Source organism: Oryx dammah, unplaced genomic scaffold, assembly GCF_014754425.2.
Source record: "Oryx dammah isolate SB20612 unplaced genomic scaffold, SCBI_Odam_1.1 HiC_scaffold_16, whole genome shotgun sequence".
Lineage (NCBI taxonomy): Eukaryota > Metazoa > Chordata > Mammalia > Artiodactyla > Bovidae > Oryx > Oryx dammah.
The window spans coordinates 22,503,583-22,528,745 of NW_024070200.1; the positions used below are offsets into that span (position 1 = coordinate 22,503,583).

Consider the following 25,163-nt stretch of genomic DNA (forward strand, 5'->3'; position numbering starts at 1 on the left):
GGGCTTCCCGGGTGGCTCAGTGATAAAGAATTCACCTGCCAATGCAGGAGGCACGGGTTCCATCCCTGGGTCGGGAAAATCCCCTGGAGAAGAAAACTGGAAACCTGCTCCAGTTGTTGCCTGGGAAATTCCATGGACAGAGGAGCCTGGCAGGCTACAGTCCGTGGGGTCAGAAACAGTCAGACATAATTGAGTGAGTGAGCACATACAAATCTATGGGGTCAGAAAGAGTTGGGCACAGCGGAGTGAATGAGCACACAGGCATGCAAACTTCGGCAATACTAAATCTAGGACTTATTATTATTGCTTTCTGGGTTGATGAAGATCAAGACAGGATCATGTTAAATGTATCATTAAAAAAAAAAAAAAACCAGTTTGATTTAAAGAGAAAAAGGATCACCCAACAAGCTCACCTTTTTTATGACATTTCTTTTAACCTCCATTCATATTCTGGCATCATTATCTTCACTCAGACTGTCATAATTGCCTTCATCATTGTTCTGCCCTCCATACTCCCATTCTAATCCACCCAATCAGGCAACAAATATTTTATTAGGAATTTGTATGTTTCAAGTAATCTACTGAAGAAAGCTGAGCGCCGAAGAATTGATGCTTTTGAACTGTGGTGTTGGAAAAGACTCTTGAGAGTCCCTTGGACTGCAAGGAGATCCACCCAGTCCATCCTAAAGGAGATCAGTCCTGGGTGTTCATTGGAAGGACTGATGCTAAAGCTGAAACTCCAATACTTTGGCCACCTCATGTGAAGAGTTGACTTATTGGAAAAGACTTTGATGCTGGGAGGGATTGGGGGTAGGAGGAGAAGGGGACAACAGAGGATGAGATGGCTGGATGGCATCAGCAACTCTATGGACATGAGTTTGAATGAACTCCAGGAGTTGGTGATGGACAGGGAGGCCTGTTGTGCTGCGATTCATGGGGTCGCAAAGAGTTGGACATGACTGAGCGACTGAACTGAACTGAACTGAACTAGAAGAATCAATTCCCTCATCTTAGGATGGCAACTCTCCTGCACAATCATGTTCAGCAACTCTCCACTTTACAAAGTTAAATGTAATCCAGCCTCACTTGCCAGTCTCATCATATATTGTTCTTTCCAACCACTTCAAACAAAGCAAAATAGTCTCTCTTTTCTGTAATGTATGCGTTAGTTTTCAGCTTAATTCCCAGCGGCCTAGAACTATAAAATAAATCACTCTCAGAGGTAGAAGTTGTGATCATGTCATAAATCCAACAATCTGAGGAAAGCATCTCAGAGTGGATACTATTAGAGGTATATCTGAGAATTTCTATTTTTAAAGACTTGCTAAAATTGTGGAGGGATGTACAAAAGGGGGAAGGGCCTTACCTTAGAGTTGGGACAAGGAAGTTAAACACAAGGGGTAGGCAGACTAAAGAAAACCAAAAATGAAGAGCCAGGATGTAGGGAAATGAGAGCACTTGTCATAAATCTCGTTAAAAACAAACCCCCAGGTAAGATACAAAATAATATGTTAAGACCTTCATACTGGAAACTTTCACATTTTGAAGGTTAGAATTCTGAGATGCACAATCATACCCAAAATGGAGAAGAAAAAAAAGAATTTTGTTTAAGCACACAAACTACATGTGGAGCGCTGTGGTTCTGTGCAAGTCCAGGCAATCTGAACTACTCCTAATGATCAACTCTGCTCCATTATGAAGTCGTGATAGTAAATGGTATCACAGTATGCCCTGAACTCTTGCTCCAAACAAGGGCTCCTGTCTGCCAGAATGAATTCCGAATTCATCATCAGGATCAAAGTTAGGCCATATTAGCTGCTCTGTATTTTTAACCTTTGTATTAAATTACCATCAAAGAGCACTAATTAAGATAAGAAATAGAGCTACTTATTTGTTTCATATGCATCTTCAGATTTCTGAATTATACATTAAAACAATCTATGACATATGCATGTGGTTTTCACAAAGGAAAAAAGCATAAATGCCTCAGGGTGCATCTGCCTCAGAAACAGATGGAAAAACACACTTTTTGCAGTTCTATTAAAGCACAGAGAAATATCATAATTTTAAAGGCTACAAAAATAAGGTAAAGATTATATAAGGCAAATAAATCAGTAAAATCTATAGCAAAAGCCAGAATATTTTAGGTTAATCTGAAAAGGCTGAGTCTCCTAAGACTTTGAAAAATGAGAAAGCCATTTGACGAAATCTCTAACTTGGATTTTTTTTTTTGTTTGATTTTGTTTCTAGGTTCCAGATTCAGAGATGTGCAACCGATCCAAACAGTTATAAAAGCTTAGGAGACAGCTTTCGAATGATTTTCCGCACAGAAGGGTATGTATGGTTCTTCACACAATCTGTGTGTTGATGTAGGCATTTTAATATATTACTACATAACACATTTTCTCATTTTGAATGATTTCTTTTCCTAGTCTTAGTAGAGAAAAATATTGAAAAGGGTGTTTTTCTATTTTTGTGCATATTTTTCCTGATAATACAGTTGAAAATTAAATATGCATATGATAGAAACTCCCTGGAGGAGGGCATGGCAACCCACTCCGGTATTCTTGCCTGGAGAATCCCATGGACTGAGGAGCCTGAGGGGCTACAGTCATGGGGTCACAGAGAGTCGAACGTGATCGAAGTGACTCAGCACTCTCGCATACGTGATAACTACCTCAAAAAGGATATTAATAATATCCTTTATTAAAAATAATTTGATGACTATAGGACAATTTTTGATTTGTGCTGTTAAAGCTTTTCAAAGTTCTTATAACTGGAAATGTCTAAATGTGATAGTTGTTTATTTTGGTTTTTAAATATAGTGCCCAAATGCGCTCCTTCTTTGCGTTCTGGTCTATGAATATTCTATCAAAACATACTGTCGTCAAGCCTGATGTGTCAAATTCATCCTCCTGTCTATTAGATGCTCAGATAAATAGAATATTTTTGTTATATAAACTAAAATTGTCTTTGATGTATAGATTCAGTTAAAGATTCTATCAAGCATAAGTAATTTTACAAAGGATTTTGGATTTGCGTTTTGAAGTTGTTTCCATAAGAGAATTGGTTGACAATAATAATTATACCAAAATGATAACAGTAATAATGCTGCTGCTGCTAAGTCACTTCAGTCGTGTCTGACTCTGCGCAACCCCATAGACGGCAGCCCACCAGGCTCCCCCGTCCCTGGGATTCTCCAGGCAAGAACACTGGAGTGGTTGCCATTTCCTTCTCCAACGCATGAAAAAGTGAAAAAAGTGAAAGTGAAGTCGCTCAGTCCTGTCCAACTCTTCACGATCCCATGGACTGCAGCCTACCAGGCTCCTCCATCCATGGGATTTTCCAGGCAAGAGTACAGGAGTGGGGTGCCATTGCCCTCTCCAACAGTAATAACAACTAGTATATATTTAGCCTTTACTATGCACTAGGAATTTTCCAAATAGCTCTTTGAGGTAGGTTCTGTGAGCATCCATTCAAGTTAGATGGATGAAGAAACCAAGATTCAGAAAAGTTAATTTTCACGTATCTGGTAAATTATGAACCTTGGACTCAAATCAAGTCAACTTTTCCCCAAAGCCCATGTTCCTGACCTCTGTAGTTCACTATCTTTCTTAGCAGAATTTACTGGGTATACTGTTTTGCTAATTATTCATTTCAGTTAAACATATGTTGTTGATGTTGTTCCACACCAATATGTTCTTTTGAACAACAGCATAGTAATTTATTTATCTACATACTGCAGCTTGTTAAATTAATCCCCTTTGGTGGCCCACTAGGTTGTTTCCAGATTTTCACTATTAAACAACAGTGCAGTATATATTCTTATACTATTTTTTTACTTTTTAATTTCTGTTTTTAAAAGTTGCTAGCTATGGACTTATCAAATGAGATGCACACCTTATATCACATATGTTGCCAAATTACCTTCCAAATGTATGTACTGACTTAGGATTTGAGAGTTTTCACTTCTCCACACTCTCTCAAACACTAGACCATATCAATCATTATTTGATATATCTGTTACTCATGTGCATCTCCTGTTTATAATCTAACAGATAAAAAAGAAAACTGTCATAATAAAATTCCATTGATGGTAACTGGGGTCAAGCATACTTTTATATCATTGTCATTTTTTTCCATGAATTGCATATTTGTGTCCTTTGCCCATTTCTCTTAGGTTAGATATTTTTATTCATTTATTTAACTATTACATAAATTACAAATATTTCTCCTAACTTGCTCTTTGTCTTACAACTATAAGATCTTAAACCTTCCAGAAGTTTGTGATCTTTGAAGATTGTGATTTTGTGATTAGATCTGTTTTCCTTTGTGATATCTGATGGCACATTAAAAAAGGACATCCTCAAACCCCAAGATCATAAACATTTACATTTGAATCTTTAATCTATCTGAGATTTGTTTTTAATGTGCAGTGTGGCATATAGGAATCAAATTTTATCTTCAAATGGTTAGTCAACTGTCCAAATGCCACTGGTTAAAAATTCTATTCCTTATTCACTAATTAGAAATGCTAGTTTGTTTGTCTAATTAAACTTGCACATATGTATCAGTTAAATTTTCTATTTGGTTTCTCCATTTTCTGTTCTGTTTCATTAATTTCTCTGTCTCTATGCAAGTACCATACTATTTCAGTTATTTTATTTTTAGAGTATTTCAGGAATATGTAAAAACATGGCCTGCAGGGTAAAGTCTAAACTTCTTATTAGGTGTACAAAGCCCTTCCTAGGATGGCCTCCCTTCTTCTCCAGGCTCATTCCCCATGCACAGGTCTGTTATATTGCAGGCACCACCCTAGTTTACTGAGCTTGTTTTCTATCTCTTCTCTCCCACCCTATGAATACATTTCGCTAATGGCCATGTCTCACTTCCCTCGTATCCCCTATGCCCGTGTTTGGCACTAAGTAGAGATATTCGGTAAAGGTATGTTGAACAAATGAATGAAGGTCATCACATCAACATCATGATGATGCAAAATGAAGAAGAAAGATGATAATTCTTGCTACTGACCACTTCCTCTGAAGCGATGAAGGCTGGTTAAATATTTTGAGGTCATCTAATGACAGAGAGGGAGAAGGCAATGGCACCCCACTCCAGTACTCTTGCCTGGAAAATCCCATGGATGGAGGAGCCTGGTGCGCTGCAGTCCATGGGGTCGCTAAGGGTTGGACATGACTGAGCAACTTCACTTTCATGCATTGGAGAAGGAAATGGCAACCCACTCCAGTGTTCTTGCCTAGAGAATCCCAGGGACAGGGGAGCCTGGTGGGCTGCCATCTATGGGGTCGCGCAGAGTCGGATATGACTGACACGACTTAGCGGCAGCAGCAGCAGCAATGACAGAATCAGCAAATTCTTGCTGTTCCTCTGGTGATGTGGTACCTGTCATTGATAATATGCCTGCATTTATGGTGATTAGGATCAAAATCATGTTCATTTTACCCAATAAATATATATAAATTTAAAGAAACCATAGTGTATTATATAGTCAGTAAAAGTATCTCTTTCCTGTAAAACAATAATGTCAGCATTACCCAGTTCTGTAAACTGTAACAGATATCTCTGAATTGGATGTGGGAATTCCTTAGCCAGACTCTTCATTTCAAGTGTGTTTTAGGAAGAATTGGATGTTTCTGCTTTGATATCAAGTAATATAACAAATATACAGTATGTGTGGTCCTTGCATAGTAAAATTGGCCTTTTCCCTCGACTGTACGTTTAATTGCTTCTAAAGCAAATTGACATTCTTTCTGTAATCCTTTAGATCTGGACACATTGTTAGCAAAAGTCAGAAAGCTCTTGTCTTAAAGATGGAAATATTTGTAAAAATACAAAAGAAAAAGCTGCTTTTTGATACAGAGCAAGAGCATGTCATAGCTTTAAGTTTAAAAAAGAAAGAAAAAAGAAAACCTTTTAACACATGCTGTGTTGATTTTTTTCCCTAGTAAAACAGTTCTTTTTTATTTTCTTAGTTAGCTCTTAGAGTACACTCTGCTTTCAAAGATGGTTTTTTCACTCAGGTGCATAGAGGCCAGTTTGGTCTGTGGTCTACAGAGAGGCTAGTGCTAGTCAATTTGACTGTTTATATAATTAGGAGAATTCATCTCTCTTCGTTCTTCTTATCTAATCCCTCACCCCAGCCCCTGCATGTTAGAAGTTTTGAAAGCTAGTCCTTTTCTATTGTTTAAAAACATTAAAGTCTGTTAATGCACTTAGAATCTGCAGTCTTCCATTTCTCCACTCTAAGAAAGTGAATTGGTGCTTGTCACCATTCTTAGAGATGCAGTTCCCCACTTCTCAGACCAAAAAATTCACATTTCTAAGAGACAATAGCTAAATCTAAATCACATGGATCTGGATCCCTTTACTGCTTCTAAGATTTTTTTAAAGTATACACTGTGCTACTATTAAAGGCATAGCTTTTCAACCCAGTTTTACAGAGGTGAAGTTAATTTGTTTTCTTTTGAAAAGCCTTCCAAATTCTAAGTAAGAATTTCTGTTATGTGGAAGCATCGTATTCACTTCAGTTCAATCACCCAGTCAAGTCCGACTGTTTGCAACTGCATGGATTGCAGCACACCAGGCTTCCTCTCCTTCACCAACTCTTGGAGTCTGCTCAAATTCTTGTCCATCTAGTCGATGATGCCACCCAATCATCTCATGCTCTGTCGTCCCCTTCTCCTTGCCTTCAGTCTTTCCCAGCATCAGGGTCTTTTCCAATGAGTCAGTTCTTTCCATTAGGTGGCCAAAGTATTGGAGCTTCAGCTTCAGCATTAGTCCTTCCAATGAATATTCATGATAGACTTACTGTAGGATTGACTGGTTGGATCTCCTTGCAATCCAAGGGACTCTCAAGAGTCTTCTCAAACCCCACAGTCAAAAGCATCAGTTCTTTAACGCCCAGCCTTCTTTATGATCTGACTCTCACATCCATACATGACCACTGGGAAAACCATAGCTTTGACTAGACGGACCTTTGTTGGCAAAGTAATGTCTCTCCTTTTTAATATGCTGTCTAGGTTTTTACTTAGATTTTACCAAAAAGGCCATCATTGTAGAAAACTCACAGGGAAGGAATTTGTCACTATTGAGAGTACCTCCATCTTCACCGTGATTTTTCATCTTTCTCTGGTTTGGCAAAATATACTAACAGGTCCATCTACTATAATCATGAGCCCAGAAGACACAAAGATTTAGCCTAGTTGATTAGGTGCCTTCAAAACCAATAATCTTCATTTTGTAAATTCCCCTGGAAAAGAGTAGCTGGTATCTCTATTTACCATGCTTTGAGGCATCATACGTAATTTCCTTTTGTTTCAAAGTATCTCATGAGAGTTCTAGTCTTTGCTGTACTTGTCATTCCTCTAAAGAGAATGATTGAGATGTTTCCAGATAGGTGAAGGGATTCTAAATTTTGCTTAAAAAAAAAAAACACACACACACACACAAACAGGACTGCCTACCTCCTCACTCTTCTCTGAAAGTATTACAGGAAAGGGGGACTACTTCCAAGGCCTGAGAGTGGGTTCTTGTCTAACACCCTGAAATGAATTGTCCAAAGAGATGCATTGCTGACCAAGCAAGAGACTTTATTGGGAAGGGGCACTGGGGTGGAGTGCAGCAGGGTCAGGGAACCTAAGAGAACTGCTCTTCCACGCGGCTCACGGTCTCCAGTTTCATGGTAATCAGGTTAGTGTTTGGTTTGTCTCTGGCCAATCACTGTGACTCGGGGTCACTCCTGGTAGCATGGGCATCGCTCAGCCAAGGTGGATTCCAGCAAGAAGGATTCTGGGAGGTTGGTAGGACATGTGGACTGGAGTCTACCCTCTCCTTTTAACCTTTCCCAAGTTCTTCCAGTTGGTGGTAGCTTGTTAGTTCCACATTCCTTACCAGAACCTTCTTTTGTAAGATAACTCTGCAAGTATTACTATGGTAACTGGTCAGGGAAGTCAGTTTCAGTCAGCAGTTCCCCTAACAAAAGCACCTAGCGGAGTATCTTAAATGGAATTTAAGATAGTCTGGTGACATAGGTAAAGAAAGATGTGAAAATAATGTTTATTTTCTTCAGTGTACCAGACACTGTGCTAGGGACTTTTTTTATACCTTTATTTCAACACAGCACTAGTCTCAACACAATTCAGCATCATTATGTATTTTTGTATTTTGTGTGAGATAACTGATCAGAGGAGTTAACTTGCCCAAAGTCAAACAGGTACTAGTGACATAACCATAGTTTTTCCATTACACTGTATCACCTTTCACTAAACACCAAATCCCGTTGTTTATTAAATGAAGACAATGTGGAAGTAGTGGCTGCAAACCTGTAATTTTTAAATAGGTTTTCTAAAACCTTTGATATTCCTACCCTCAAATCACATAGCAATTTAAAGCAGTTTTTATCTCTTCCTTCAAGTGAAGTATGAGAGACCAGTAAATGTTCAGTCAACCAAATCCTGTCGATTTTGAGACAGCACCGCAAACTTCTGACCGCTCCAGACTCTTAATCTAATCATTGTGCCACCTCTTGCAGAGAGCACCATGTTTCTGATGAATTCATGGGTTTCCATCAGTCTGCTCTCCTTCTGCTTGCTCCTTAGTTTTCTATGAGAAAAATTCTTGGGCATTGGTTTGCCCAAGGCAAATCACTAGGAAACAAGGAGGTCAGATTATGCTTAGTTTCAAATGAGAAACATGTTGATTGCTGGTGCCTTCAGAAATATGGTATTCCTCAGAAAGTATTACTGTAGAAGATATGTGGTTGCATTTGGGGGGCATTTGAACTGTGTTTTGTTTCACGATTTGTTTTCTGGTAACCACTGATGTTGCCCCAAGTATCATCTTACAATCAGACCACTTGGTGATTATAATATTTTCTAGTTAAATGACATTTAAGGCCTCGTTTTATGAGCTCCAGCGTAATTGGCTAATTTGGTAAACTCCAGATGTGTGAGACAATGTGCCACTCGCTTAAGTGCCTTTCAGACGGCGAGGTATAATCACTCCCTCTTGTTTTCATTAAGAGGGGGAATGAGTGGCTTGTGGCACAGACAAGGGAAGCTGGACGTCTACAGCTCGAAAGCAACAATAACCGAGTAAGACTTGGACATTTTCTTTTAACAGGCGGGCTCGCTCCAAGGTCTTTAGAATCATTTGTTGTCAAGGTGAGTCTGCCTTCTATATGGTAGTCCACCTCGTCTAACAGGGCCAGGTGATTTTTAAAGTAGCGCTGTAAATAGAAAGACCTGCTCCTGTTGAAACCCTCTAAGTGAAATGGTGTCTGGAAACTGTCTCTCACTCGCACATAGAAGTGAGGGGAAACGTTAGCTCTCAGGAGACAGTGGAGGAGAGACCTCTTCCCACTACCAGAAACTGTAGTTATCTGAGCAATCAGCATCCTCACCACCTCAGCCAAGTTCCAACGGCACAAGGCCCAGTAGTTGCTGCTGCTTTTTCTCTCTCCTTTCGACCCCACTTCTCATCCAGCAGAAACCCATTCATCTACCCAGTGTGGCCAGCCTGGCGTGGAGCAGGTGATTCTCGGCCTCAGGTCTCTGGATCCTCAGGCTGGTCCCTCGTATCTGACGACAGATCAGGTGGAGGTCACACGTCACTGTGGACTCACTGCCACTTAACAAATGCAGAATTCTCATTCAGATAAATAATTACAGACCATATCCCAGGGTCCTAAGCAGAGAATCCATAGTATAAATAGGTTGTGTGTAGGTCACTGGGTGTTGACTGGGTTTGCAGGCCTGATTTACCCAAGTGAATTCACTCTTTGGTGGGTACTAGAAGTGCAGTGTGGCTTCTGTGATGAGTTTCCTGGTGCCTTTGAGTACCTTCTCTTCTATCGTTTTTATTTTATCAAAGCAGCTCTTTCTGGTACCTACTGGACCTCCCTTGTTTTGTTTTCTTTTGTTGATAGCTTTATTGAGATATATAATTGGTATATAAACTTTCAGAAGTGTAAAGTGTACAATGTGATGGTTTGATACATGCATTTATTGCAAACTAATCGCCACAATAGGGCTAGTTAAAACATCCATCACCTCACATAATTACCATTTTTATGTATGGTGAGAACATTAAAGACCTACTCTCCTAGCAGCTTCCAAGTGTACAATACAATATTGTTGATTATAGTTACCATGCTGTATATTACGTCCCTTCTCCCTTGTTTTTAAGTGGTGATGAGAGGGAAAGTAGACGGTCCCCATTGCTCTTGCCCCCACTTGTCAGAGTTCAGCCCTGGCCTGCCTGGGCTTCTTAGTGATGGCAGAACAAATGTCCTCTTTAGCTCAGAAAAAAAGGAAAACAAGAAAAAAACACAGCCAGTGAGAGTTTGGAGAGTAAAACTATAGCAGATCTCTCTGGCAAATCTTCTAAGTGATCAACCCAGGTCCAGAATGTGGTGTTCAGTAGACTGAAGCCACTGTGTTCTTCCAAGCTTTCTCCAGTTTTAGAAAAAGAGAAAAGCAATGATCTCAATTCAGGCATGGGCCTACTAATACTGTCTTCTAATGATTCATGTTCCTTTTAAATATAATTTGTCAAAGATTTAGTATATTATACTCACAAAATTTTAGTCATAAGGTATATATGTAATGATGAATCTAAACAGCGTATTAAAAAGCAGAGACATTACTTTGCCTACAAAGGTCCTTATAGTCAAAGCTATGGTTTTTCTAGTAGTCACGTACAGATGTGAGAGCTGGACAATAAAAAAGGCTGAGCACCGAACTGATGACTTTGTGATTCTGAAGAAGACTCTTGAGAGTCCCTTGGTTTGCAAGGAGTTCCAACCAGCCAATCCTAAAGGAAATCAACCCTGAATACTCATTGGAAGAACTGATGCGGAAGCTGAAGCTCCAATACTTTTGCTACCTGATGCAAAGAGCCTACTCACTGGGAAAGACTGAAGGCAGGAGGAGAAGGGGATGACAGAGGACGGGATGATTGGATGGCATCACTGACTCAATGGACATGAGTTTGAGCAAACTCTGGGTGTTGGTGAAGGACAGGGAAGTCTGGCATGCTGCACTCCATGAGGCCGCAAAGAGTCAGACATGACTAAGCAACTGAACAACAACAATATATGTAATAGCTTTGCACTGAAAGCTTCTGCTAAGAATTTTAAACTCTATTTAGCAATTGAAGTTTGAAAATTTTTCAAACAGTGTGGAGCTTCCCTGGTAGCTCAGTGGGAAAGAATCCAATGCAGGAAACATGCGTTTGATCCCTGATCTGGGAAGACCCTACATGCTACAGAGCAACTAAGCCTCTGTGCCACAACTGTTGAGCCTGTGCTAGGGAGCCCAGGAGCCGCAACTACTGACGTCTGCATACGCCTGTGCTCCACAACAAGAGAAGCCACTGCAACGAAAAGCCTGCAAGCACTGCAACTAGAGAGTAGCCCCCGCTTGCTGTACCTAGAGAAAACCCATGCAGCAGTGAAGAGCCAGCACAGCCAAGAATAAATAAATAAATAAAACTGTTTTTCAAAGGGAAGGGAAGGAGAAAGAATACTGCAAATCTTTTTAAAAAATAAAGGTGTGATATATATACATATATATATATATATTCATTAGAATACTACTCAGTCATTTAAAAAGATGAGTGATTGCCATTTGCAACATGGGCCTTGAGGGTACTGTGCTAAGTGAAATAAGTCATACAGAGAAAAACAAATACTGTATGATTTCACTTATATGTGGAATATAAAAAACAAACAAAGTAAATAAATGAACAAACCAAACCAAACAAAAACAAACATGCAGACACAGAGAACAGAGTAGTGGTTACCAGAAGGGAAGGGACGGTGGGCAAGGCAAAATGGGTAAAGGGAGTTGACTCTGTGTTATGGACGGGAACTAAATTTTTGGTGGTGAGCATGCTGTGGTATACACAGAAGTAGAAAAATCATGTACATATGATACATACCGTGTTATATATCAATGTTATCTCAAAAAAATAAATTAAAAAAACAGGCAGTTGAACCACTGGTACATTATTTGGCATTCCTTTTTTACCAGATTATTTTACACTGCTGCTGAAGCAAATAGCTATTAGTTTAAGCTGTATCATGTTGTTAAGTGGTCTTTGCAATCAAGGCATGGATAGTGAATTTTCAGAGGACTCAGGCAGCAGCATCCTGATGCTTCTATGTCCCAGAATTCTGTTTCCTTTTCTAAATTAGAGATCTTTTGTTCTGTACACTGAGTGATCTTTAAAATGGTTTCAGCTCCTAAATTTCCCTCCTGTCATCACCATAGATTGCTAGCTGACAGTCACACACCCCCCTCCACCAGCCTCACACTAACAATGCTTTCTGACTTACTGACTGGCCTTTGGCAAGGATTTAAGTGTTGCCAAAGAGTAAGTGAAAACGTTTGCAGTGATGTCAGCCCGTCATCAAGGTCTGATTAAGAGACCAAACATGGCCATTCTCAGCAAGCAGTGCTGACAAGTAGGAAAGGAGGACCAGTTGTTTGGGTGGAAGTAGTTGTCTTTTGGGAAGGTCGGTATCTAAGTTCAGAGTCCCAGCAGATATTCTTCATGTTTTTATAGAGTGTTAATGGGGAAGGAGGAGATTTCATCGTCAGTGGGAGATGTCCATTTGAAAATATTTCCAGGCCTTTATTTCAACTTGTTCTGGATTTCTGATGGGCTAGATGCATAGTCACCTTGGGAGGAAAAATATCTTTACAAAAACCAGAATCCTTTTTCTAGGTTGTTAAACTGAACATTTTCAGAGGAGAATGAGAAAGAAAATCTCCAAAAACTCTTCTACCTTTGTCCGATTCTCTTACTGTAGAAAACAACTTAGGTATTATTTGACATAGACAAGGTTAAAGGAGTTAATATTTTATCTTCATCATTAATTTCAGCTAGTGTCTCTGACTTTATAGAATTACATCTTTCAATACGCTATCTTTTTGGTAGGAAGTCTTCTATTCCTAGCAACATGAATATTTAAGCTCATTTTATTTTTCTTAGAAAAAAGGTGACATGGATTTTTAATAGTCTAGAACTTTGTTAAGAAGTTAAAAGCATTGGCAAAATACCTACAGACATATGCACACATATATGCATTTAAACTAAATTTAATTGCTTATAGTTTAGATTGTTACATTTTCTCTGTAAATCCCATGGGTCAAATTCCATTGGAGAATCCATCAGTGTGAATTATGACAGGCTTTTACTAAGTTGCTGCTTAGGAATCTGTTTAGTTACCCAATTACAATGTTCTCAGCCTGTGAATTCTTTGTCTAGTCTCATGACTCTAGCTTTACGTCTCCTCCAGCTCTTTCAGGTTGTTTAAAGCTGGAAGAAAGGAAAAGGTTCAGGCTCTATTGTCATAACAGTTGATTCTATTCAAAATCACTGTTGCCATTTTTACCCTTTTGTGAGATGTGTCCGTACATCTTACTTATCTTGATGCTCCACAAGAACCCAGCAGCTAGAAAGGTGGGGAGTATGATGTTTCATTTTCTGGTCAGGAAACTGATAAGAGATGTGAAAAACCTTGCCCAGCATCTCATAGCTGGTGTTTGTTGGGGCAGGCATTCATCCAAGGCCTTCTGCATCCTGTACCGTGCTCCCCCTTCTGTCAATGACTTAATAGTAGTATTAGTAATAATAGAAACAACATCTCAGATTTACACTGTTTCCATTATGGGTTCAAAGCATTGCCACATATCTCACTTGGCTAAAGAGCATCTGGGAGAGATGGTATGGTTGGTTACATTCTACAAACCAGAAAATTTTGGCAGAAAGGAATTTATTGAGATTCCCAGAATAGTAGATTGGATCCTAAGATCAGTACTCAAAGAATACAAAGGTTTGAATTTTTGAGGACATCTTAGGCAAATGAAATTAGAAAAATATATATTCTGAAGAGTGGTACCATCATCCCATGAAACCACAATAAAGGCTGTCAACTCAGAACAGAGCCTTCTCCAAAAGGAAGTTACAGTATTAGTTTAGGATTAAGCCTCACTGCATAAACTAACTCTGTTATTTGACCTGTTGGTGACTTTGCCTATCTCAACTTGAATATTGAATAATAACCAGGAAAACCTCATGAAACATGAGATAAGGCATTTAACCAAAGTTCCTTGGATGAATTGTTAGATGGGGTGGAATCATCATATGACTGCAAGATATGTTGAAATATGCGGTCACCAAAACCTAGAGCAGATGACAGCCGTATGCAGCAGCCTAGTTCTCCTGCTGATAAACACTATGTCCATAATTCTCCTCTGGCCATGGAGAACTCATGGGAAAACAAAGCCCTAGTTAGCAGGAATTCTAATGTAGACAGAGTCTCAGTGGTAACAAAAAATGAGGTAAAGTGTGACATGAATTTTGGAAACTGATAGAGTTCGTAAGTTTATGTTAAGTGAATGAGTTCTTTGTTTTCCTTACGTAAAGTTTTTCCTAAATTAGAAGAATCAAGAACCACAATAAGAGACAATGGTGTGCTCTGGTGTCATTACCGTTTTGCATCCTTTAAGTTTTCAGTTAATAGCTCAACATGCATTTCAAAATTCAAATTAAATTCCCAGAAGTTGGCACTACTTACAAAAGAAACAAAATTAGAAGAGTATTGCAATGTGATCCACTAAGCAATAAGACATATCAATTATGAAAAATCTGAGTTCACATATAAAATAGAATATACATTAGATTACAAAACGTTTCATACCACTTGTTTGCTCCTTAATCCTCGTGATCTGGCTTCTGTCTGCATCCATGTTTACAAACTGCTCTCTCAGAAGCCCCAGGATTGTTGTTGTTCAGTCACTCAGTCATATCCGACTCTGTGACCCCATGGACTGCAGCATACCAGGCTTCCCTGTCCATCACCAACTCCTGGAGCTTGTTCAAACTCATGTCCATCGAGTCGGTGATGCCATCCAACCATCTCATCCTCTTGCCCCCTTCTCCTCTTGCCTTCAATCTTTCCCAGCATCAAGATCTTCTCCAGTGAAGCTTCAGCATCAGTCCTTCCAATCAAGGTTGATTTCCTTTAGGATGGACTGGTTGGATCTCCTTGCAGTCCAAGGGACTTTCAACATCTTCTCCAACACCACAGTTCAAAAGCTTCAATTCTTCTGTGCTCAGCCTTCTTTATGGTGCCACTCTCACATTTGTACATGACTACTTGAAAAACCATAACTTTGACCACGATGGACATTTGTTGGCAAAATGATGTCTCTGCTTTTTAAATATTCTGTCTAGGTTTGTCATAGCTTTTCTTCCAAGGAGCAAGCATCTTTTGATTTCATGGCTGCAGTCACTGACTACAGTGATTTTTGGAGCCCAAGAAAATGAAGTCTGTCACTGTTTTCACTTTCCCCCCATCTATTTGCCATGTAAGATGTGCTATTATTTTAGGTACAGTTAGAAAGAAAATGGTTTAAATAACCATTAAACTCCTTGTAGTGATGTGGTGGCTAAAAGTAGAGGGTTTTTAGATTCAAGGGGCCCACTGCTGGGTGGTACTGGGTAGGGGGCGTGGCAGTTAGGGAAATTCAAAGGGCTGATGATCCAAGTGAAGGGCAAATAATTTACTCCCATTGCTTAGAAGGTGTCTGTCTTTACTACTGTACTTATGACACTGCCTGACTGAGGTTAATAAGCGTGGGGAACCTAAAACAGTATATATAAAAACAAGGGGGAAGCGGGGGGTGGGGGAGGGATAAATTGGAAGATTGGGATTGACATATACACACTACTGTATATAATATAAAATAGATAACTAATAAGGACCTACTGTATAGCACAGAGAACGCTCCTCAATACTCTGTAATGGCCTATGTGGGAAAAGATCTAAAAAAGAGTAGATAAATGTGTGTGTGTAACTGATTCACTTTGCTATACAGCAGAACACACAACATTTGAAATCAACTGTACTCCAATAAAAATTTGAAAATTAAAAATAAAAACCAAATACTCAGGTCCATAAAAAGAGAAATTAAAAGGAAAGCAAAAGAATGTTTAGAACAGAATCAGGCAAATCAAGAGTTAGAATTTTAAAAGGCAATATTAACAGACTTTCGATTCCAACAACCACAGTAGTTTGTATTGGAACAGCTCTCCTGCTGAAAATGACTGTAGACTTTGGTCAAAATACACAGACTACTTTTTTAAGACAATAGAGCATCTCCCAACCAGGCAGAACTTGTGAGGAGCTACAAGACCTGAGAGAAGGAAGCCCATGTCATTGACCTCTACATTCACTCTGGCTTTTTCCATAAAAGTGTTGCTGAGTCATGAGGGGAAGGGTTGGGGGAGGCAGATGAGACCATATCTTAGGCAGGGAGAGGAGTTGGAGGTTGGTATTCAGGGCTGGCAAATGGCTGAGCCCTGAGAAGCAAAGAGAAAATAAGAGGGAACTGCAGAGAAGTGAACCCAAAGATCTATAAGCAATTTCACCTGGAGGGATTTGCCAACTCCTAAGCTTCCTGTGAGCAGAAAAAAACTCCAAGGAACCTAGCAAAAACAGACAAGAAATGAGCAGAGATTTCAGCAGCCCCATGATTCTGGTGAGACCAGCCAAGTGGAAGAGTTCTTGTAAACACTGAGTTTTCAATTGAAACCCAGAAGGTCCACTCTCAAGATAGGGGTTTACCTTAGGAGTAAAACACAAACATTGTTCCTAACAAAGCCTATATCCAGCCCTCAGAAAGATGAAGGTGACCTGCTAGACTCCATCTATCTGTTTGCTAAGAGAAGATTTATTCCTCTTTACAGGGAGATACCACCATCAAGAGGCTCTTTGATTTTTTTTAATGCACAATGTCCTGTATTCAGTAAAAAATTGCAGGGTCTTGGGGGAAAAGACTAAATGACCAGATATCAAGAGAAACAGAGACAGAAAGTGACTCAAATTTTAGAATTATCAGACAGGGACTTTTAAATTAAATTTAATTTTTTACTGTAGTAAAACATATGTAAGATAAACTTTGCCATTTTAACCATGTTTGAGTGTACAGTTCAGTGGCATAAAGTATTTACATTTACATTGCCGTGAAACCAATACCACTATCCATCTCTAAAATTATTTCATCTTCCCAAACTGAACTCTGTAACCATTAAATGGTAGCTCTTCGTTTTTCCTTCTTCACAGACCCTGGCAAACACATTCTGCTTTCTATGTCTGTGAATTTGACTACTCTAGGTACTTCATATCGGAGAAGGCAATCGCAACCCCCTCCAGCACTCTTGCCTGGAAAATCCCATGGACGGAGGAGCCTGGTAGGCTTCAGTCCATGAGGTCGGGAAGAGTCGGACACGACTGAGCGACTTCACTTTCCCTTTCCCTTTTCACTTTCATGCATTGGAGAGGGAAATTGCAACCCACTCTAGTGTTCTTGCCTGGAGAATCCCAAGGATGGCAGAGCCTGATGGGCTGCCGTCTATGGGGTCGCACAGAGTCGGACACGACTGAAGCAACTTAGCCACACGCACACACTCATGTTCAGCTCATATTTTGTTTATTTGTATGTCAGTGGATACTGGGTTGTTTTCACATTCTGACTATTGTGAACAATGCTACTATAAATAAAAGTGTACAAATATTTATTCAAATATTAAAAAGACTGTTTAAAAAGATGTAATAAATATATTCAAGAAAGTAAAAGACAAGATGGAGAATTTCACCAGAGATTTGAAATCTAGTTTTTTAAAATAAAAGACTCACATGGAAATCTTGAAAAATACTATAACAGAAAATAAGAATTCAGTAGGGGGATTTTCAGTCTGCATGTTACATTGTCAGCATGTAACTTGTTAACTGTTTTATTAGTTCTTAAATATTAAAGGGTATGTTTTATCCTACCAGTGTGCAGTGGTACGTACTCAATTTTTACAACTACTTGATTGAATAAGTACAGAAATAATAATAATACATATACTTTTGATGAGGGAGATCACAAAATTTTTTGAAAACTCACTTTATGTAACCAAAAAGAAAGTTAAATTTATCAGAAGCTAGGTACTTTGCTAAGTGCTTTACATGCAGTAAATTGGTTAACTCTTACAGCAACCTATAGAGGGGAACTATCATTCTTCCCATTTTATAGATAAGACAATCGAGGCCAAAAACTTTGTATAACTTGTCTAAGGTTTCATAGGTTAAAGAAATCTGAACCCAGGTGACATGGTTCCAGATCTTTACCTACATTATTTAAAAAGAAATTTTTAAAAAAGAAACATAGATTGTTCGGCTTTGGCTGACTAGGCTAATTGCAAATTTTAGAAATAACTGGAAAATTGAGAAACCAAATTGCATAGTGACATCTGCTAGGGCACTAAACTCTTTTTGTAATGTGACCTTTACGTTTTTTCAGATGTTCCTTCTGGAGGACAGGGCACTACTTAATGTATTTTGGCATGAGCTCCGTCATGCATGTTTGACATATAAGAAACACCACCCTAGTGAACAGAATGTCCCTCTTTCTCCTGAAACTCCGCATTGCTCAAGGCCACAAGACACAAACTGTGGGTTTAAAGTTGACACTCTCAATTTCCTCCTTTCATGTTTGGGGATCTCATTTGCAGGATGCTGACATTTTACCTTTCCTGCATCCCTGTCTCCACTCCTTCCTCTACCCCATCATCTGTCTTAAATGTTTAATCTTTTTGCTGCACCTAAGAGCATGTTGGCTTTTGATGGCAAATCTCTTCCCCAGTGATGGGACATTCCTTGGGGAAATCCATTTTCTTTCAGCCTTGGCAGGGAAGATCATGCATTTTGTACATAGAACAAAGGGAGTATTCATCAGGACCTTAAGATTCCCAATATATTTGCCTTCAGCTCTACTTTTCCTCAAGCTCTTTGTTCACCCAGGTTACACCTCTAAGTGCCCCACATCCTATTTTGATCCCTTATTTCAGACTGTCCAATATAACAGATCTTTCTTTATCTCTCTCCCTTGCTTTCCCTTTCTCTTTTTTTTTTTCTTTCTTTCTAGAAAAAAGAACTACTCATTTCAGACAGAATTAAAGTAAATAGCATTAAAAGAACCACTTTTTGTGATATTGTATATAATCATATTAATAAGTATATATTAATTTCTCTCTGGTGTGAGGCCCAGTTCCCTAAAGTTTGCAAAGCTTTTTTATATAGGTGATGAACATTATGCAAGCTAAGAACCTACGTCTTAGATATCTACATCTTTCTGTGTGTGTGTCTGTGTGTGTGTACTCAGTCATGTCCAACTCTTTATAACCCCCTGGACTGTAGCCCAGCCAGGCTCCTCAGTCCATGGAATTTTCCAGGCAAAATTATTGGAGTGGGTTGCCATTTCCTACTCCTGGGAATCCTCTCAAACCAGGGATCGCATCCACATCTCTTGCCTCTCCTGCACTACAGGCGGATCCTTTACCACTCTGCCACCCGGGACTTATGTTGTTTCTTTGCCAGCCTTAGAGTAACACTCGTAACCCACCAAGCAAATAGTATTTAGTGGCTGCCTATGTATACAGAGCCCTCTGTTACACAGCACACAGAGTACATAAAAAGAGACACAGCTTTGGCCTTCTAAAAGCTTAATTCTGCAATGCAGTGACGGTAATGAACAAAAATTCTTGTCTCAGTCACATGACTCTATTAGGCTTTGTGAAAAAATTCTTCCGAAAGCATAAATAAATGATAGAGATTTGACCAGTTGGAAAGTCGGTTTGCATTTTCAATACCTCCGTATCTCATAACACTCTTAAAAAAACCATTCCCAGTCATAGGGAAAAGACCCACGAAAGCTGTGAAGGGACTTTCCAGACAAAAGTAAACTGTCCCCATAGGAAATAAAAACCTTCAAAGTGTCCCTTTCATTGGATTTGTTTCTTTTCCTACAACAAATGGACACATCAGACATAAAATTTAATTGAGACACACTAAAGTAAGACCTGGCTTACCTGAATAGGAGAGGTCACAGCATTCTATTAAGGAGACAGCAAGGTGCTAACAACGCATTGACTACTTTATATCACAGTATATTGAACTTCTAATCACCACCAACTATTTAGGATTTCAACAGCCTCCCGTTAAACTCTGCTGCGTGATTCTATTTTACATTTCTCTTCCTGTGTGTTTGTTTTAATTTAAGAGCCAGTATGCATATTGACAATTCTTTGACAGCAAAGGTAAAACCACCAGGAGTGTATCTGTTTATTGAGGACTGACAGCTTTATAGCTAACATAAAAATAATCTAATGTTTATTGGGGCAAATGTTTGGAAGGAGGATTACGTGAAACTACCGAATAGAGAAAACCTTTTCATCCTATTCAGACTTTTCAAATAAGGTTTGGGATCAACTACATAAAAACTTTTTGTGTTGATCTCTTTGACGCTCTTCCCTTAATTTGCCCCACTACTCCTCCACTTGGCTACCTCAGATGATGTTTTACAACAGGGGTTTTGAAGTGAATAAAACCTTGAAAGGGAGGATGCTACCGTGCAGAGGTTCCGTGCCGTAGAATTTACATGAGCCATGCGAACTTGCAAGCTAACAGTAAAGCAAAATCTAAACCACATTGCTCATAATATAAACTTTTTCTACTATTTCCTATAAGTTACATATAGTAAGAACTCTAACTTTTTTTTCGTGGTTTTTGTTATTTTGAATCATTGTTGTTGGACAAAGGGAACAGAAATAACTTTAAACTGTTTCAGAGCTGGTTTTAAACCGTAAAGGAGTTGTTTTTAGTTTTCCTTTAGCCGAGTATCAACATCATTAGATTGTTATCTTTATTTTAAATGAGACATTTGAAATGTTTTAAAAGTACATTATTCTTTCTGTAAGTGGAAATATTACCCTTTTGGAAATAATCTATTTAATTGAAAGTAGTTCATCAAACTATTATTAGATTAACCATGCTTGACTTCAGGTGTTTTTTTTAGCTTGATGTTAATTATAATTTGCACTAATATCTCTTTTCCTAACATGTTTCCACCAAAAGATAAAGAAGAATTTTATACTCATTTAACTCACCCTAGTAGTGTGTTCATATCGGCTCTTTCTACTCTCTTCACTATGCTCCCCAGACCCTCAGCCTCGCTTGGTCCTATTTTGCATTGAGGAAAATAAAAGGGAGAGAAAAATTCGGCAGCTTGTTAAAGGTCGCTTGCTAAGGAGTGGCTGCAGAGCTAGAAATGGAAACCAGGTTTACCGAGTCCAGAGCCCCAAGGCGATTAAATTGCGCCAGCTTTTTCCATTTGAAAAATCTGCTTATCTCCTGACAAGGCTAACATGTGAACACACAAATAGCTCAGTTTTCAACTTTATCAACAAAACTAACTGTCTCCGTAGATATGGGTAGGTCTTTGGGCAAGTGTGCTATATATCATATACACGAATAGACCAGAGAGATTATGAGACTGTCAGAATCTTTCAGCAGCTGCCAGGTAGTTTTTTTCAAGGGATCTTATACCAAGTATGCATCTAAGCTAAGGAGCACATCACCACCAGGCAAGTAGTACACTGTTCAAGGGTCAGGATCCTATTACACCATCTTGGTGTCCCTGGAACCCAACATGGTGCCTGAATCGGAGACAGAATTCAGCCAAAGGCTTGTTGAGCTCCACTGAACCACATTACAATTTTTAACTCTGTTTAAAGATAGATTTGGCCCTTTTTTAAAAAAGGAAAGAAACTAAAATACATTATTTAAAATTTACTAAGTGGAACACATAATTTATTCCTCAATAGGTTTAATTTATTCTTAATTCCTTTCTGTATCATGTCCATCGTGATGATGATGATTGCCTACATTTTAAAGCGTCATAATGTCTTGCCTTGCAGAAGTTGCTGGTGAGTTGCTAGTTACGGTGTCTATGGAATTTTCATTTCATTCCCAGAGCATCAACACAAGACTGACAGGCTTGTGGGCCCTTCTTTTGATTTACACTGTGTAGTATTTCTCTTTCTTAATAAATGAGGGAGGGCATCTCCTCCCTTGATCAGACAATTTACTACCTTTCCCATGACTCCAATGCCCTAGAGCAAGTCCTTCGCATTTAGCATATGCTTGTACTGAGGAGGTTATGCATATGCTGTATGGCGTGTATTGAATTCTGTTTCTCTTCAAAGTACCCTCTGGGCTGGTCTGCAATAACTGCCTATTACTTTTCAGGCTCAGCTCTGGGCACTGCCATGGTTCTTTAACTTTCTCTATGAATTTGGTTCCTCTTTGGGGTTGGTGACAGGAATCTTGGCTTGGCAAACAGTCGGCTACCATGTATCGTCCCAGGAAGGGCTGACGGGCTTCATCATGGTGTGTGAGTCACACTGCACAGACGCTTCACATACCCACATGCAGTCTTGGGCTTCTGTGATTAGAAATCTAGAGGTTACCAGTAACCACTTGTAAATCCATTCTTCCTTTAAAACCCAAACCAAAAACCTCTAGCAACCTGCTAAGTCTGAACAATTTTCATTTTATTTTACACTTTCTTGAAGATGTCTGGACCTTCATTAGAATCTGCTGGGCAAACAGAATTATGGTGCCAGGTATAGAGCCATGGAACACAACAAAACTCTGCCTGGAGCAAACTTGTGCTCAGATTGGATTGGTTTGCTGGTAACAAATTGACCAAACTGACCACTTTATTTATGATCCTTAGGACCTAATAACAAAGTTAAAATCCATTTTCCAAGCTGTATACCACTCAGCAGCATTTTAAAATCATGTTCCAATTTTGTTTTTTAAAAAGCAGTTTCCCCGAAAGCCCCCCTAACAAAAAGAACAGTTTAAATAGATTAATTTATGGTATTGTATCTTTAAGGTATTATAATAAGCTGGAGTCATATAGGGTGACCTGGGAATTTCCTTTTTTCCCTTTGTAATAAATAAACTTTTCACCAGAATGGTCCGGTGGCCTCCAACAATGTAAGCATGGTATATGATAAAAACAAATGTAGCGAATGCATAAATTCATGCTAAAGTAAAACTTAGATTATTTGAAATTTATGAGATTTTTACACCGTTGATTTTTTGGTCAATTCTATGCACTGATCCACTGACATAAACATAGCTTTAGTTTTTACTACTTGATCAAGAGTCTTATTTTACTAGTATGTTTATATGCATCACCAATAAGCAGGTCTACAATTAAATTTTTGATTCATTACATAATCATATTTTCTAACCCTGTTTCAGTCTGAAACAAGCATGTTGGAAATTGGTATTGTGTGTCTGCTAGACGCATTGTGATTAATTAAATTTTATTAAAGGAGAAGTTTCATTTATTAAAGGAGAAGTCTCCTTTCTTCTTTTGAGGAAATAAAAACCATTCTTGGGGAGAAATTAAAAAGTGAACATCACTAACTAGGAAATACTTCTTCCATCCTACACCCCTGTTGACACTCTGCACACCTGCCCTGATTGTATGTGTGGTATTTTATCTCTACCAGACTTGGCCATAGACCTTTATTTTCACGTTTGCCTTGATGCTTGCTGATTGACACCTTCATCTCTATTAACTATTTATTTGCCTTTGAAGTTACATCATATTCACTTTCCAAGTCTGTATTTTTTTCATAACCCAATAAAATAAATGTGTTTCATGAACTTCTTTGATTTGTTTCTTCTTGCCAAGTTTTTTTCTAGTTCTTTGCTGAACTTCACAATGAGTATTTTACTCTAGGTGTGTGTGAGTTGATGAAGTTCCATTGTATAAATAAAACCAAGCCAAAACTTGCCACTCAAAAGATAAAGCCAGGAAAGAATAAAGGCCATATGTCAATACAGAGAAAGAGACTGACTGCAGCTCTTTTTTCCTACTTGATGTTTATAGTTATTTCTATGGAAACTGCACGTGGCTTTCTGAGGGTTGAATCTGACCCTGGGGTACACAAGTAACTCTGAAAACAGTTGGTCCCTTAACTTTGAGTTCGTCATATACGTATGCTTATCCTTCTCCTTAATTCTTAACATGAGGTGGATGAGACCATCAAGGTATTCATGCTGGGGGATTTTTTGTGTGTCTTTGGGATGGGGGGAGACAGCAGCCAGTAGAGCAATGTGGGAAGGCTTCTTCTCCTTCAGGCTGACTGGGAGCTAATACAGAATAATGTATTCATATTAGCTTCCTTGTTGCTTAGAATTAAGTACCTGAGGTTCTCCCATTGATTCTGTTTGTTCAGATTTTCCTGTGAGTAACTTTGCCAAAACCCAAAGCAATTCGCCTGCCTACCTCCTCTATCCTTGTGCCTCCCTCCACACCTTACCTCTGCTTTCTCTCAGTAAATAGGAGATTCCAGGGGGATAATCAGCTCACAATATCCTTGCCTATATGTTGTCTATTTACATCCAGATCTTGTGCATGTGTATGTATGCTTAAGGATGATATTTTTATTTTACTCAGATTTGGAAAAAAGAACTACAAAAATCAAGCCAGTATAAGACCCCATTTCATAGGGTAAGGGCACTACAAGAAGACAAGGATTAGCAAATCAGAACATGAAAGAGGAGTTTTAGGAAGAGCGAACCAGAGAGGACTACCTTTAAGATGTGGAGTCTAAGATGGGGAGGTTGTGTGATAGGGCAAAGATATTTTTCCTTCAGGGAAGTCTTGGTGGTGTTGGGCAGCTCGGCACCATTTCAGCATGCATGATACCAAAACTCAATCCTATGTGTTGTTTTTAGCTTTTTAATGAGAAAAGAAATGTTGAAAAAATGGAAGTAATAAATATTTTTGTGCTGGTGGACTAAACCTTAGAGTTTTAAATACCAAAATTCACCATAGAGCAAATATGAAAATTAAGCTTTTGTTCCATAAAGGTTAATGTATCTAGTGCTTGAGTTTTCAGGGGATCATTAGCTGGATGGTGTTCTTTACTTGCCCTGCAGTGGCCTAAATTTTGGACATTTCACAGTTTATTAGCAACTCAAACACAGAACAATTTTTCTATTTATGTAATACTTGGGTCCCTATTTTCATGGGAGAGGATATATTCCAACTCCTGACTATGGGTTTCCAATTACCCATGTGACCTGCCTCCCATTAACAGGAATAATTGGAAACTGGATGTACAGAATACAGATTCACAGTCATAGAAAAACTCTGCTACAAATGTGAATTTTACAAGCCTCTGTTAAAGTGTCTTCCAAAATCATGTTTTTGTGGAGACTT

At 38.9% G+C, this 25,163-nt stretch overlaps 1 protein-coding gene across 1 annotated transcript in view; it reads left to right on the plus strand.

Moving 5' to 3' along the window:
* The window catches only part of SLC25A21 (solute carrier family 25 member 21), a 216,826-nt gene that overhangs the window by 66,620 nt on the left and 125,043 nt on the right, over window positions 1-25,163 (plus strand). Inside the window, exon 4 of the mRNA XM_040257101.1 lies at window positions 2,251-2,334. Within this exon, the coding sequence (XP_040113035.1) occupies window positions 2,251-2,334 (84 nt within the window). The remainder of the gene's footprint in view (window positions 1-2,250; window positions 2,335-25,163) is intronic.